Consider the following 16,860-nt stretch of genomic DNA (forward strand, 5'->3'; position numbering starts at 1 on the left):
GGGTCCACCTAAATGTTTCCTAAGGAGAGGCTCATTCTACTTCCGGTCACCTGGAGATGCGGGTGTGTGTATCCCCTTGTCAGCCTGCCACCTGCCTTAATGAGGTCATTCGCTCATTTTGTGAACAAATAAAGGGGCTCTGGGTGACGAGCCCAGTGGAGAGCCCGGCTGAGGAACAGGGGAGGCTGGAAGGCTTCCGTGGGGCTTGACACCACCAGGTTAGGTTTTCACAAAGCCCTCTGGCCATGAGGAGATGGAAAGATGGGAGGGAGGGTAGGGGCTGGTACAAGGAAATTGATGAAAATCTGCATAGAGGAGAAAGACTGGAGCCGTGATCAAGGCTTGATCTTGGATCCAAAACGTAGTGAGCATCTTGGAGAAACATTCTGGAGGAAGAAAACCAGACCTTGTTGATGGGACGAGGAGCGAGAATCCTCTTCAGGCGATGCCGCATTGTAGGTGTGCAGGGGGTCGTTTGGGAGAGGATCATGAACTCAGTTGGGAAGGTTTCAAAGGGATGTACTTTGGATGCTGCGATGCAGGAGTCAGCAGCACAGGAGAAAGGTGTGGGCTCCGGAGAAACACAGAATCATCCATCTAGAGAAGAGACTTGGCTACCTTAAGAATCATCCCATTTTCAAGGAGCCAGGAAGTCACAGGAAACTCAAACCTAAACAAACAGCTATTCTACTTCCCTCCGAGAGGGTGCATAGTGGGCGTGTACCCTGATTAATGAAGTTAGCAAATGTTCATCGGATTCTGGCTGATGTTCCGTCTGAAAGATAAATCTGAAGCGCGTCTGGCCCAGGTGGGATGGTCTGGCCTAGCGAAGACTCACTCACTGCAGGCAGAAATTCTTGGATGGTGAGCCTCGAAGATGTGAACGGGGAGTGGTTTCTGTTTTACTTCAATCTTTACTTTTCAGTTTTCAGAAATGCCTGCCCTTATCCCCTCTCTTGTGTGGCTGGCGAAAAGCATTAAAAGGCATGGCTTATAAAATAAAGCTCGACTGCACGGAACTGTAAAGAGCAAAGAGCAGAATAGCCACCTTCCAGCGTGAACTAACATACAGGCGTCTCTGTGCCATTTCATTGTCTTTGTGTTGCTAGAAAGGTTTTTTTTTAATTTTAAAAAATATAAACCATGTGAAAGTCACTTGTAATCTCTTCTCTTCTCCCTCTTCCATCCCCTCCCTCTCCTGTCAGCCCTCAGAGGGGACATCCCGCCCCAGTTAAGGGTTTGGTTCTTCTCATGAGGGCTGTTTCTCTGCTCGTGGGAACATTTGCTTGTGTGAAGCCTCCCCGGTGGGGCTTGCGTGGGCAGCGTCTTGTGGCTTCTCGGACTTCAGGACCTCCTAAACACTATGCAAGTTTGAAAACATCCCTCAGCATTTATTCAGAGTTTCAAATATTGACCCATGGACAATTTTGAAGCAATAGTAGTAACCCCTTTTTATTATGAATTATTTAAAAGGATGCACGCAGGTGTGTAGCCCCCGTCTCCCAGCACTTGGGGCGGGGGGTGGGGGTGGGGGGGTGAGGAAACCCGCTCTGGAGTTCATCTCACACGCTCCTGTCTTCCAAGGCATACGTGTATTTTCAAACACTAGCATATTCTGCCCGTGAATAGGAAAATGGAAATCTGCGCCCATCTGCCGTAGTCCTGCCTAGAGTAGCCTAGCAGATAGCCACTCCTAAAGATCGTATTTGAAATTTATTTTGAGCAGTAAATTACCTGTCCACCTGCCCCAGATAAGAAGCGCTTGTTTTTGGCCAGGTGATAAACCTGTGTCATTGGTCTTTATTAGCTGTTTCGGTCCTTGGGGAAGTTGGAATCATAAAACAGCTGAGGATGGGAGGACACGTGTGAGGCAGGGCTGCTCTCTGATAATCCTGGGCTTTCTGTTCTTTTACCGACGCTATGCCTCATCCTGAGGGTAAGCAGTATCCAGGGCTCCAAAGAAAGCAAGCTGGAAACCTGACAAGCATTTTCTCTTGCAGATTCTATGCGGCAGAAATTTCCATCGGACTGTTCTTCCTTCATAAAAGAGGAATCATTTATAGGTGGGTATTGCAGCACTGCAGCGGGCAGCACCATGGAGGTTGGGCTGGACCTCTGTGGGCATGTGAGTCCGTGATGGAAATTAAACCACAGAGCGGGCAACCCCCGGGGTCCCCGAGACCCTCTGGCACCCGACATCCTCCGCAGCCTCCAGGCAGATCCGAACCCCCTTCCGATTTCTGGACCTCGGAAGATTTTCTCTCTCATTCCTGCGCTCCGAGAGAAAGTGTGCCTCTCTCTCCCCTGCAAGCTCCTTCCTCTGCTGTTTACGGGGCATGGAGGCCAGGGGCCCCTGCACACTGTGTTTCTGCTGGAGATGTTCAGCAGAGGACACGGAGAGCTGGGGAGAGACAGGAGGGAAAGTGTTGAATCAAACTCCTCCAGTTGTCGGGAGTTGCTGTCACGGCTTAGCGGGTTATGAACCTCACTAGGATCCATGAGGACGCAGGTTTGATCCCTGGCCACACTCAGTGGGTTAAGGATCTGGCGTTGCTGTGAGCTGTGGTGTAGGTTGCAGGCGCAGCTTGGATCCAGTGTGGCTGTGGCTGCGGTGTAGGCCGGCAGCTGTAGCTCCAATTGGACCCCTAGCCTAAGAACTTCCATGTGCCATGGGTGTGGTCCTAAAGACAAAAACAAACAAACCCCCCCCCCAACAAAACACCTCCTCCAGTTGTCAGCTGTTAGTTGCCATGAAAGGCTGGTGCCAGTGAAGGGATTACATCTTCCAGTATTAACAGAAGAGTAAAAAAGGACGCTTGGCACCAGGCAGAACCGAGGGGACACGTGTGCCCCAGTGAGGTGGTTCTGAGCCCGAGATTTTGCAAACGTGGTTGCATGTCTCACCCTCTGCGTGGGATTCTAATGAGCCAAATGACTGCCGTGTCCTCAGACCCACTCAACTGGAGTCCCTGGTGACTTACCTACACAGCCATGACTGGGAATCACTAGGTCAGTCATTTAGTCATTCATTCAGTCTGCATTTATTAAGTGCCTCCTGTATCCTCAGCACTACCTTAGGCCCCAGAGATTGAAAAATCAATACATCATAATTCCCAGGCCCAACTGTCCTGGGACTTGTGGTTAACGTGCCACAGAGACAGCAGCCACCCAAGGAGGCTTCTTTGCCACTCGCTGCTGCGCGAACTGCCTGGTGTAGTGGGAAGGACACTGATGCCACCTGCGTCCTCGCAGGGACCTGAAGTTGGATAACGTCATGCTGGATTCGGAGGGCCACATCAAGATTGCCGACTTTGGGATGTGTAAGGAGCACATGATGGACGGGGTCACGACCAGGACCTTCTGTGGGACCCCAGATTACATCGCCCCGGAGGTAGGACCCTGGCGGGCCCTTCCGCCTTGCAGACCGGGGCTTTCCACCGGCAGCACGGCCCCTGATGGGGGGTGGAGTCAGCCGTGAGTCCCAGAGTCCCCGTGGGGGGCCATGTGGGAAAAGGAAGGGCGAGAGCTCACTGCAGAGTTCGCGCAGGGCTTGTCTCACCAGCCTTTGGGTCTCGTTACGTGAACCCGTGAGAGGGTTGCATGGCAGCGTGTGTTCCTTTCATGGTCATGGGCAGACCAACGTCAGACCCACGGTGGGGCAGAGAAAGAAGGGTCTTGCTTGTGAGAGGGCTGCGCATGGAAAACCGGGCTCAGAACGGGGTTCCAGGGATGGCTTTGTAGCGGAATCAGAGTGATGTATGTTTTTGTGTTGGTATTTTGTTGTTTGTTTTCTTATGGACGTAGAGTAGATTAACAGTGTGTTCGTTTCAGGTGTACAACCAAGTGATTCAGTTATATTCATCCACATATGTACTGAATAGCTCACTTTTATATCACAGACATATTCTATTTCAGATGCTTTTCCATTATGGGTTATTACAAGTTATTGAGTATAGGTCCCCGTGCTGTGCAGTACGTCCCAGCTGTTTCTCTGCTTTCTATGTGGTGGTGTGTGAATCCCCCTGAATCCCAAGCTCCTTATATATCCCTCCCCACCTTCCCCTTTGGTAACCAAGGTTGTTTTCTGTATCTGAAAATCCGCGGGTAGTGCTGCAAACGGCACACCCGCGCTGAGCACGGTGTCTGCGTTGGGAAGAGCACACTGGCGTGGTGGTTCTGAGCAGAGCGGCTCTAAGATTTGCGTGCTTACCGCGGTGGCCGTGCCGCTTTGTCTCCGTTACAGACACACCAGGCAGTTTTTTCCCACTTGACATCGCTTCCTACGTGCCAGTGATTGGGTGGGTTATAGCACCAGGTCACTGGGCAGCCAACTTTCTGTCGATGCACAGCCCTGTGGCTGGCGCAGCCCCGTCCCCCCTGAGCTCCAGCTTGAAGGAGGGTGATGGATTCCAAGCTGGGCCAACCTTCAGCTCCTTGGAGGGCTCGCCTTTCAGCTGTTGACGGCTTCCCGGTATGTATGCAACACTCTGCCTCATGTGTTCATCTCTGAGGCAGTAGCCATGGTCAGAAAGATGTGGGCCTGGAAATCAGACCAGTGTGAGCTCCAACCCTGACTTTATTATTCGCAGGCTGTGGGAATTCAGGCAAGTTACTTAACCTCTCTGAACCTCCATTTCTACACCAAGTCAGGGATAATACCATCCTCCTCATAGAGTTGCCGTGAAGACTCAAGTGGCCGGTACTGTGTTTTGAACCCAGTAAACCCTCAGTCATAGCTATTAGTCCAAAAGGGAAGCCAATTTTTTGTTTGTTTTCTTTTCTTTTTAGGGCCGCACCTGCAGCATGTGGAAGTCCCCAGGCTAGGGGTCAAATCAGAGCTGCAGCTGCCGGCCTATGCCACAGCAGCAGCAACTCGGGGTCCAAGCTGTCTGCGACCTACACCACAGCTCTCGGCAACGCTGGATCCTTAACCCACCGAGCAAGGCCCGGGATCACACCTGCATCCTCATGGATACTAGTCAGGTTCTTGACCCGCTGAGCCACAACGGGAATTCGGAAGCTAATTTTTATTCCTTTGTTAAGGGCTTTTTTTGCTCATTGTATTCCCTGACAGAGGCTTAGAGCCTTTACGTAGAAGCTTGCATTCTGAGTTACATGGCCAGAGCTGGCACTTATCTTGATGCCTGACTTGCTGGGGTTTCCCCTGAGAAGAACCCACATCATCTCCAGGCATAACATGAGCTTAAGTATTTTTTTAATACGAAGGATAGAGCGATGGCACAATAAAAAAAATAGAAGCTCCTGATGCAGGATTTATTCTGAAGCCTTCTCCTGGCTGACACGTATTAAACAGGCTGTGATTAGGAGCTGTGCCAGCTCCGTGTAACACCCACCAGATGTTGCAAAAGCTTGGTGACAGGGAATGGCAGCAGTTTTAGGAATAAAGATGGCTTTGAACTTCATCTCTATCAAGACCAGGTCTCTGCTCATCAAACAAATAGTTTCCCATGTTCAACAATACCTCAGCCACCAGACAACATCAGAGATGACAGCGTTCCACATAGATGGAATTATCCAAATAATTGAAGTTTTTGCCTTTATTTTCCAAGGGTTCTCATTGTATCAATTTCATATTGCTGCTATGACAATCACAAACTTAGCGGATTAAAACAATGCAAATTTATGATCTTACAGGTCTGGAGTTCAGAAATTCAAACTCAGTCTTACAGGGTTAATGTCACATTGTCGGCAGGGGAATTCCTGTCATGGATCAGCGGGTTCAGGACCCAACTAGTATCCATGAGGATGTGGTTTGATCCCAGGCGTCACTCAATGTGTTAAGGATCCAGCATTGCCCTGAGCTGTGGTGTAGGTCGCAGATGCAGTTTGGATCTGGCGTTGCTGTGACTGTGGCATGGATTGGCAGCTGCAGCTCCGTTTCAACCCCTAGCCAGGGAGCTCTCATATGCTGCAGGGGTGGCCATTAAAAATAATAATAATAATAATAATAATGTGGGCAGGGTCGCTCTCCCTCCAGCAGCTCTGGGGAGATTCTGCTGCCTTTTCCAGCCTCTAGGGGTTGCCTGCCATCCTCAGCTCACGGTGTCCTGGTGCCTTCCTCTGCCCTCTCTGCTGGAATCATAGCATCTTATAATCTCTCTTGCTGCCTTTTCTAATCACAGCCCTCCAGCCTCCCTCTGTAGGGACCATAGTGATTACAGGGGGTCCACCCAGATAACACAGCATCATCTCCCCATCTCAAGATCTTTAACTTAATCCCAGCTGCGAAATTCCTTTTGCTAAATAAAAGTAACATATGTATAGAGTCTGGGGATTAGGATGGATGTATCTTGGGAGGAGGGGAGGATTCTTCAGCCTGCCACCATCAGGATGACATTCTCACTAAATAACTATAGTACCTGATAACCTCCCCACCTTCCTCCACCAAGGACACCTGGTAACTCTGGACTTTTTTTTTTTAACTTGTACTCATTTGCGTGTATATGTTTATATAGTTCGAGACAATCTGATCCGCGTGTGTGGGTTCACATCTCCGACACCACGTCAAGATTCGGTACTGTCACCACAGTGACCCCTCCCGTTGCCCTTTTATAACCGCGCCCACCTCCCTCCTGCCCCCTTTCCCCCACCCTTGGCGACCATTCATCTGTTTTCCATTCTATAATATTGTCATTTCAAGAATATCATATGATAGATTCATACAGCGTGTAACCTTTGGAGATTGGCTTTTCCCTCTGAGCATTTTATGCAAGTTAAATCTTTTTTTTTTTTTTTGTCTTTTGTCTTTTTAGGGCCACACCCGGCATATGGAGGTTTCAAGGCTAGGGGTCTAGTCCGTGCTACAGCCACCAGCCTACGCCAGAGCCATAGCAATGGGGGATCTGAGCCGCATCTGCGACCTACACCACAGCTCATGGCAACGCCGGATCCTTAACCCACTGAGCAAGGCCAGGGATCGAACCTGCAACCTCATGGTTCCTGGTCGGATTTGTTTCCGCTGCGCCACGACGGGAAGTCCCTGTGCAGCCTTTGTTTTGGAGGACTGCTTCAACCACTTGGCCAGGTTACCTCAACATCCCATGCCCCAGTTTCCTCTGCCACTAAGACGGGCATAATCATGGCTGCCTCATAAGGTGGTTGTCTGTAACTTGGGGATTGTCGGTCGCAAGGCAAGTTGGTCCTGCTGTCGTTTATTGTTCACTTGGCTCACTTGCCACATTGGATTGTGAGCCTTCTAGAAGCCTCTCCTAGACGCCCTTGGCCAGCCACTGCTGTGTTCCTGATCATTTTGAGGGGGCAGCAGAGTCTAGGTTGGCCTGGAAAAGACCCTTTGAACTGAGAAGCTGATTGCCATATAGAAAATCACACCTGTATGGGGCTGGCCATGTCATGCTAGGAACCTGAGGACATGTTATTGGAAGGAAGGATGCTAAGAACATCTGTCAGAGAGAGGGATGCTGGGAACACACAGAGAGAGGGATGCTGGGAACATCCATCAGAGAGGGGGATGCTGGGAACACACAGTCAGAGAGGGGGATTCTGAGAATACCTTCGGTGGAAGGGATGCTGAAAACATGCAGAGAGGGATGGGTGGAAAGCCCCATCAGAGAAAGGAACACCAAGAACACCTGTCAGAGGAAGGGATGCAGGGGACGTGCTGTCAGAGAGGGATCCTAGGAACATGATATAAGAGAGAAGGATGCTGGGAACACACAGTCAGAAAGAGGGATTCTGGGAGTGGGTTGTCAGAGAGGGATTTGTGGAAACCGGCGTTGAGCCTCTTAGCACATACGGGATAACATGCTCTGGCCCTGACGACCTTCATCTTCTGCGAGCCTTCATTCTGTCCTTATATCCACTGGAGAAGCAGTAATAGGGCGAGTGCCCACCACTTACAGAATGTCCACTGTGTGCCCGGCGCCCTCTGTAGTTTCCTCTGTGAGTCCTCATAACAAACCCGGAAAGGAACCTAACATCAGGCCCGCGGTTCAGTTCAGAGGAGGTGCCTGAGGCGGTTAGTAATGCTCGAAGGTCACATCACTCAAGAGGCCGGAACCAGACCTGCGACGCCGGGCCAGGCTGTCTCTAGACCTTTGCATTGCCCACTGCACTCAACTGCTCAAACCCTGGGCAGTGCGGGCATCCAGAGAGCATTCTGCACACTTACTGTGCCAGGCATGGCACCACCGTGGGATTACAGAGGAGCTCCCCCGGGGCCTTGCCCTGGAACTCCTTACAGCTTAGAAGAGGTGACACAAACAGGACCCAAAATCTATATTTAGATTCAAGTTGACTTTCATTGAAAAAGAAGCTGCCCTCCTTTGGGAAATACAATCAGAGATAACATTAGGTTGTTTCGCCTTCTGCTGGCATTTTCTTCATAAGGGTCCAGGAGTTTGGCACACGTCACCAGAGGAATAATTGTGGGATAGAGAAAAACCATCCAGGTTCAAAGTTTCTGAATCTGCTCAGAGGTTGGAAATAATCCTATCCTGTGTGTAAATCTTCCTGTCAGGCAAAGGCGAAATCATTATCTGAGACAGCGTTTTCCTTAATAGGCAAAGCAGAGGCTTAAATATTTATGGCTATTTGTTCAAAAACCTTGAAATGGATTAATACTGTAGCATCTCATTAACCGGTGGAGATGAGCGAAGGCAGAACATGTCACTCACGCACGAGTTTGGAGCTGAGCTGGACGCCGCGAAAGGGGCTCCAATCAGAACCTAATCCCTGAAGCTGACACTAAGGGGACTCTTTGCTTTGACACAGAGAGAATCCTTCGAGGTTAGCAAGAGCCCTTGAGAGGGCCGCGCGCAAGCTGTAGCTGGGTTTAATCCTCCATCTGAGAGTCAGTTACTGGGAGCGAGTAAGGTCCAGGCACAAGTCAAGTGTCTGCCGGCAGCCTAGCAGCAGACTGAATAGCAGCCCTGCCTGCCTTTCCTGGGAGCGAGAGGCCACAGGGAGGGGCTGCTTCTGGCCAGGGGACCCCTGTGGACCTCCCGCTGCGGTGGGAGCCAAGCTCTTTGAACACGAGCCGTGTAGAACCCTTCCCTGCAGCCCCGTCGTGGCGGGGGTGGGCCAGCACCGCGGCGATGTCGCTCAGGCTGCACCAGGCGCTCTGAACACGTCTTGTGGTCTGTCAAGTTTTATGTGTGAGCAGGGGTTGCACACGTGGTAAGGGGCCGGCGTGGGATCTGGACCCCACTCTGCGGTCAGACATTGTGGCCACAGAGCCCATCGACCCCTTGCATGTATCATGCCGCAGTCAGCGGTAGAGGAGGGGAAAGCACGGGTGCTCCAGGCCACTTTCTCTTCCACCTCTTCTTGGAGAAATGGACATTCACGCATCTGAACTGGAATCAGGGCTCTGTCATGATCAGACCATTTCATGTCTAAGGCACTGAGTCAGGACTCTCCTCCAGCTGCTCATACTGAGCAGGTCTCTCAGAAGCCAGGGTGAACCAGCAACACTCAGGCCCCTCTCCCTCATACATCAGCCCGGTATTCACCAAGTGCCTACTCAGTGCCTCCGTTGGAAAGGGGAGACTGGCAGGGCAGCATGTTTGTGGGGGGGTGGGTGCTGTGAGGAGGGTCTGGGGCTGGAGGCAGTTAGAAGTGGGCCACTGCAGCCCAGGAGGGATGTGAGCTTAGGGATGCGGATGAGACGCACTCCCCTTGGCAATGACAGATGGCATTCCAGCGTGGCTAAAATCACAGGGGGAGAAGGTTGCGGGCATGCTTGCCACCCCCGCCACCCCACCGCCAGCTGGCCAGAAGCAGATGTGCAAATTTGTCATCCAGGGACAGGGGCTGGATGACTTCAGAGAACTGGAGACTGATCCCAGGGGGTCCTGGCCACTCCTTCCAGCCCGGTGGGAATGTCAGCCCATATTGCCCAGGACAGCAGCCTGAAGTCTGCATTTTTATGTAAAATATGCCTAATTCTTCAAAGCTGGCTCTAGTATCTATTAAGAGGCATATAAACAGGTGAGATTCAGCCAACAGGCCGGCAACTGTGACCTTTTCTGGAGAGGGCCAAGAGTCACACGTGGGAGGGGCCACGGATTAGGGATGGGAGGGAGGCGAGACTGGGGATGTCCAGAGAGGGAGGGAACTAGGGAGCTGTGAAGTCCGGGTAACAAGGATGCTAAGTGTTCATGACCTTGGAGGTGGCCAGGCGCAGAGGTCAGGGAGGTGGGCGCGGGGTTGGAGAGGGGATCCAGCCACAAGGAACCAGCCGTCTCCAAGGGCAGTGTTTGTAACAAGGAAGTGGAAGCAGGATGCACAGAGTTGAGTGCGCTGGCAGACCTTCCAGAACCCTCTCTCTGGGGGACTCAATGGTGAAGGGAAGGAGGGAAGGTAGACGGTCACTCCCCAGAGGGCAGGAGGAAGGGGTGGCATTTATTTTACCTCATGTGAATGAATGAATGAATGACTGCGCTACATGCCAGGAGGGGATGGAGGGGGGAGAGAAGGGAGAATGAGGCGGAGAGGGGAGGGCACTGCCTTCAGGGCTGGGGAGGGGGCTCCTTTCTGAATGAAGCATCCTGGAGAAGCCCGAGTCTTCTCAGTGGCCGGAGACCCTTTGCCGTCTGGTTCCCTCTCCCCCTCCCCAGTCTCTCTAGACCAGCTGTCCTGACTGCTTTGTCGCTCCCCACATTTGCCACAGACCGAGGATTTGCTCCTCCCTCGGGCATCGCCGGGGCCGGCCATCACCTCCCTGAAGGCTTAGCTCAGATGACACCTCGGGAGGTTACCTTTCCTGGCCACCTTAGTTAGAGCCGCAAAGCTCCAGTGTCTACCCCATCACTGGGCACTCCTGACCCCCTGCCCCTGGCCTCCCTCCGTGCCACGTCCCCCTCTAATGGACCACATCACGTACTCATTTATTTACTTATTTCTGTCTCCCGCTATGCTCCACACGACAGAACCGTTGTCTCTTGGTCACTGATGAGCCCCCACCTCAGGGTCTGGAGCAGCCCCGGCCGGCAGCATGGATCTGGGATGGCTGGGTACAGCACGCTGCCTTCCTGGATGTGACTGGTGGCGGAGGATACGCAGCCAGAGCACAGAGCAGCAGAACAGAGCTGAAAGCCTGGGCCCCGAGGGGCCAGGAGGTCCGCCGGCGGGTATTGGACGGGCGATTCCTGTGGCTGATGGAAGGGACAGAGAAAGGCAGCATGCCCAAGTGTGGGGAGGGGGGCGGAACATCAGCCCAGGACCCCGGAGGGCCCAAGGTGCCAGGATACTGACCTCCCAAGAGAGGCCGCCTGGCCTTTGGGGAAAGGGTTGTAGAGAAGGGTAGAGAATCAAAGAGGGTCTGAAAGTGAAATGAGAAAATAGCTCATTTAGTGCACACGGCTGTGCAGTCAGGCAGTAAATTAGCACTTGCCAAACTGAGAAGAAAGGGGTAGAATGAGAGAGAGAGAGAGAAGCCAGTCCCAGCTGTGGCTCCTCCACGATCAGTGCTGTCGGAGCCGCAGACCCCACGCCAACCCAGCGCAGGGTGGGGGGAACAGAGAAAGCGCTTGATTAAAGAAAGAATGATAAGCCGAAAGGCGGCTTGCTTTCTATCAAAGGGCAATTTCCCTCTGTGTAAGGTCACGGTCCAGCGACGCCAGCATTGTAAGAGAAAATGAAGCCGCCCCTTTCCCTCCAAGAAATATTTAAAGAGCCAAGGCCGGGCCTTCGGGAGGGCTGGGGGGTGGGGGAGGAGGTTCATCCTTAAATTATAGAACTGTTTTCAGATCTTTCCTAGGAGTTAGGTTGGTTATATCAGCTCATATATTTTATTGTCTGCCCACGGCCTTTTATCTGTCTCATAATTTTCATAGCATCAGAGTTTAATGAGTTTAGCCCTATTCTCTGGAGCATCTGGCACCTTCTGTGACATTGTGGTCCATGAGACAACTCCAGCCCGTTCCTGCCTGCCCTCCCAGTCCTTCCTCAGAGATGACCAGCTCCTGCTGGATCAGCTGCCCCTCTATCGATGCCCGCTGCCCCTCTATCGATGCCCGCTGCCTACAAGACCCAGCGGGGGCACCTCAGTGGCTTTAGCTTATTTAATCCTTAAGTCGGTTCTGCAGAATTGGTGTTACTGGCCCTGTTTTCCTGATAATGAACGCAAGATACAGAGATTTGTTCCTTTTTCACATGGCCCAGGTTCCGGGCAGACCTGGGCTGTGAACCCAGGGCTGATCAACTTTGCCACTGTAGCTATGGTCCCGAGAGGACCCCTTTGCCGCTGCCCAGGGGAACAACAGTCCTTGAGTAAACAGCATTATCCCTGTTTTGTGGACAAGAAAAAGGAAGCAGAGAGAGGAGAGATGTCCTGTCCAAGGCTCACAGACTGCAGGTGCCTGGGTCAGGTTCCTGGGCCGCCTGCCCCAAAGGGCAGGCCGGCAGCCCTAATGCTGTCAGTGGCCATTTCCCCCACTCAGGGTTTCACTTATTGCTCTGTTACCACACTCATCCATGAAGACCCACTAGACTGTGAAATTCCAGAAAATCTTTTATTCCAGCTGATAAAGGTTTTACAGGCACAAAATGTATTCCTAATTACCGGCTCGTTCCTTTATGCATAAGTGGGTATTTTGTTCAGATGTACAGTTACCATTTTGAACAGCTCCCTGCTCAGTAGAGGAGGCCTGAGTTAAGAGGGGCTCCAGAAGTTCCCACTGTGGTGCAGCCAGTTAAGGATCTGGCATTGTCTCTGAGGCAGCACGGGTTCGAGCCTGGGGCCGGTGCAGTGGGTTAAGGATCTGGCATTGCCGCAGCAGAAGTGTAGGTTGCAGCCGTGGTTCAGAATCAGTCCCTAGCCCGGAAACTTCCATACGCCTGGGGTGTGGTTGAAAAAAAAAAAAAGGAGCTCCAAAGGGTGTGCCAAGCGGTAAATGGGGCCCCATTTCCTCCACCTGCCACCCCAGTGGAGACCAGTGACAAGGGCTGCAGTGACTGAGTTAGAGAACCGCTTGAAGAGAGACCAGAGGACTGACAGCAATGCATCTGATTCCGGCTTGACTCAGCCCCACTACACTTTAGCCCCACACAGACCGAATGGGTCTGAAAGGAAAGATTTCCTGTTTGATTTCAGGTGGCTTTTTCTTTATCATTCGATAGTCACCTCTGGCTGTCGTTCTGCTCTTTTAAGAACTTGGGGTGATGTCAAAAATGAGGATAATCGGAGTTCCCGTCGTGGCTCAGTGGTTAACGAATCCGACTAGGAACCATGAGGTTGCAGGTTCGATCCCTGGCCTTGCTCAGCAGGTTAAGGATCCAGCGTTGCTGTGAGCTATGGTATATGTAGATTGCAGACACGGCTCGGATCCCGCATTGCTGTGGCTGTGGAGTAGGCTGGCGGCTACAGCTCCGATTCGACCCCTAGCCTGGGAACCTCCATATGCCGTGGGAGCGGCCCTAGAAAAGGCAAAAAAAAAAAAAGAAAAAGAGAAAATGAGGATAATCATTTTGAGGATAACCTTTTCGAAAGTACAACTTTGAGGATTCACTTTTGCCCATGATAAGCTTGGCCTGTGTCAGAGGAATCACTCCATGAGTTTTTGTCTGTGGTTTGAATTCTCTGTTGCTGGGACTTGTAACAGCTGGGTTCACGCTGAGATTGGGTGCATCAGGACTGGTGCACCCTGACCCCTGACGCTGCTGCAGTTCTGCTGAGCCCTGGAGGGGCCCCCGTGGCTCCAGGCTGTGGTTCTAGGCCAGGACCCCACGGGTTCTCCTCTCTGTGGCCTGTCTTCCCGTGAGATTCTTATCATTGAGTCGTTGATCCAGAGCTGCTCAACGTGATGGCTCCCAAGAGAGCAAAACAGAGAGGTGACAAAAAGTGGAGGCCCCTTACGCCATGCCTACAACTTGATTCACTGTCATCTCCACCACATTCTCTGGGTCAAGGCAAGCCCCTCAGCCAGTCCAGATTCTGGCGGAGGCAGTATAAATGCTGCATCTCGGAGTTCCCATTGTGGCTCAGAAGTAACGAACCCAACTAGTAGTATCCATGGAGAGGCGGGTTCGATCCCTGGCCTTGCTCCATGGGGTAAGGATCCGACGTTGCCGTGAGCCGTGGTATGGGTCACAGACTCGGCTCGGATCCTACATTGCTGTGGCTGTGGCCGGCAGCTACAGCTCGGATTTGACACCTAGCCTGGGAACCTCCATATGCCGCAGATGTGGCCCTATAAAGACAAAAAAAAAAAAAAAATCCATCTTTCTGAGGGACACCCACTGTCTTGCCGGAGGGCACCCCGGTATCTGATGGAGAGGTGGGTGGACGGCTGTTGGCAGAGGACAGTGGTACGGGGCTGGGGCGGGCGGGCCGGGCTGCAGATGGCGGGTCATAGATGATGAAGAGGGGCTGGCAAGTGAAGTCGGGGGGGCCAGGTCTCCACACAGCAAGTGGAGTCTAAGGCGTCCACAAATTCTACCGTCGAGCCTGGCCTTCCAGGTTGTCGGCAAGTGTTACGGACAGGATTCGGTTCCTCCCGGGTGTGTGAGTGGAAGGTAATCCCCGCGTGAGCACACAGAGAGGGCTTTCAGGGAGGCGATTCAGGCATAGGGCGGGGCTCCATCACACAGGCCGAGGTGTTCAGACGAGACACCCCGAGGACACCTCACAGAGGAAAGGCCGGGTGACAGGCTGCTTGCTACCTGCAACCAGAAAGAGAAACCAACCCTGCTTGATCTTAAACTTCAAGTCTCCAGAACTGGGAGAAACACTGTTTAAGCCGCTCGGTCTGTGGTGTCCCGTGGTGGCAGCCCGAGCAGACTGCTGGGGAAGGTCCGCTCGCCAGGGTGGGAGGAGAGAACGTGTGTAGTGTCGCTAGTTCAGTTGGTAACATGCGTCTCTGATCTCCTTGCCCCGGGGTCTTCCCCCTCCCTCACCCCCAAGGCCAGTACGGAGTCTGGGGTTGGGGTCAAGGAAGCAGTGTTAAACCCAGATGCACTTTACGCAGCCACCGTCGGCGGCAGCATCTCTCCCACCCAGCGGAACAGGCAGGAGGCTGGATAAAGGTCTCAGAGGTCGGAGGCAGCTTCTCTGATGTCCCTGCCTGCCCCTCCCAGCTCCCCGCTGACATAGAGTGGGCACCACGAGAGAGGGTTGAATTCTGCCTCTGCCACGTCCCTGCTGTGTGGCTGCCCATGAACTTGCCGGGCCCCGACGGCCCCTGTGGTACATGGGAGTGGTACCCAACAGAGTGTGGCTTAGGTGGGATTGAAACTTGACCTGTTACTGCTGGTATCAAGTTCTTAGTGTATCTCTTTATGAAGGAGGTTCTTGAAAAGATCAGGATGGGAGACGAGAAGGCATCTAAAGAGGGGTTGAATGGTTTTTGATGTAACAAGAAGTTCGAGAAGGTAGGTTGGCATTGGGCTGCAGGTCGATCGGGATGGGGTTTGCCCAGCCCCGGTCATTTCGCCGTCACCTTCCTGACTTCCTCTGTGACAAGCAGATGTTACAAGAGAGCTGGAAAGCGAGGAACCCGAGGAAGAGATGAGAGCTTCGGCCCAAAACTTCTCCCTGCGTAACTTATTGTTATGAATGAATGGTCTGAGGGTCATGAAAACCAAGTCCACGACTTGCTAGAGCACATTCCAGAATCAGAGAAACACCAGGTGCGGGGGTGGGGGTGGGGAGACGTCTCTCTGCCAGATCAGAAGCCTGGCCTTTATTCAGAATTTTCCTTATGGCTCCTTCAGAATTAGTACTGCCACCGTGCAAGACAGCTTGGCAGTTTCTTCTGAAGCTAAACATAGTCTTTACCATACGATCCAGCACTTGTGCTCTGACGTGTTTACCCAAATGAATGAAAACTTATGTCCACTCCAAAACCTGCTCACGGATGTTTATAGCAGCTTCAGTCATAACTGCCCAAACTCGGAAGCCACCAAGATGTCCTGCAGGAAGCGAGTGGACGCATGAACTGTGATTCAGCTAGATGGTGGAATATTATTCACCACTGAAGAGAGGCAGACTGTCAGGCCATGGCACGACAGGGAGGAGACTCAGTGCACATCACTAAGGGAAAGAAGCCAGTCTGAAAAGACAGCACGCAGTCTGAGTCCAGTTATCAAAACTCCGGAAAAGGCAGACCTTGGAAAATAATAAAAAGGATGAGTAACGGCCATGGGTTGGAGGAGGGAGGGAAAAGTAGGCAGAGCAGTGAGGATTCTGAGGGCAATGAAACTCCTACATCCAATTAGGGTCCAGGGGTGGATCCGTAGCATGACACATTTTTAAAAACCCATACCCTGTACAGCTTCAAGGGTGAACGCTCATGTAAACTCTGAACTCGGAATGGTAATGACCTGTCAGTGCAGGTTCATCCATTGCAGCCAAGGCACCAAGGGGCCGTAGTGTCCTTGGGGCGGGGGGGCAGGGGACGGACAGGGTGTATGGGAGCTCCGTGTGTGCCGCTCAGTTTTGCTGTGAACCTGAAACTTCTCTTTAAGGCAACTTATTAATTAAAAAAAATCCAGCCTGTGTGTCCTTTCCCTTCCAAACATAGGTCCTGGATGGCTGGGAATATGGTCTGTAGTCATCAAGCTTTGAGCTCTGCTTCTCCCCTCCTTCCCCCTCCCTCTTTCTTTCCTTCCTTCCTTTTTTCCTTTTGTGTTAATTGCTATTTAAAGCCAGTGTCAATAATTACCAACCATTTTGGTACCACTTGATCCTCTTCTGACCTTTGGGGGAGGCTCACTGATCTTGTCCTACTGTTTGCTTTCCATCCTCCGGACGTAAAATGAACAAGCAGGAAGGCCGAGGGGGTGGTTCCCCTGAACAGCTCTTAAAGCACTTTTATTACATTTGGAGCTGTCACTTTCCGTTCACCCCCATCCTAGCTAGAGCCACAATACTCACCTAAG

The 16,860-nt window shown here is 52.2% G+C and overlaps 1 protein-coding gene across 2 annotated transcripts in view; it reads left to right on the forward strand.

Moving 5' to 3' along the window:
* The window catches only part of PRKCA (protein kinase C alpha), a 386,579-nt gene that overhangs the window by 337,123 nt on the left and 32,596 nt on the right, over positions 1 to 16,860 (forward strand). For both annotated transcript variants that reach the window (XM_047759338.1, XM_047759339.1), the window contains exons 12-13: positions 2,001 to 2,063; positions 3,253 to 3,391. In XM_047759338.1, the coding sequence (XP_047615294.1) occupies positions 2,001 to 2,063; positions 3,253 to 3,391 (202 nt within the window). The remainder of the gene's footprint in view (positions 1 to 2,000; positions 2,064 to 3,252; positions 3,392 to 16,860) is intronic.

The sequence above is a fragment of the Phacochoerus africanus genome, chromosome 14 (assembly GCF_016906955.1).
Source record: "Phacochoerus africanus isolate WHEZ1 chromosome 14, ROS_Pafr_v1, whole genome shotgun sequence".
NCBI lineage: Eukaryota > Metazoa > Chordata > Mammalia > Artiodactyla > Suidae > Phacochoerus > Phacochoerus africanus.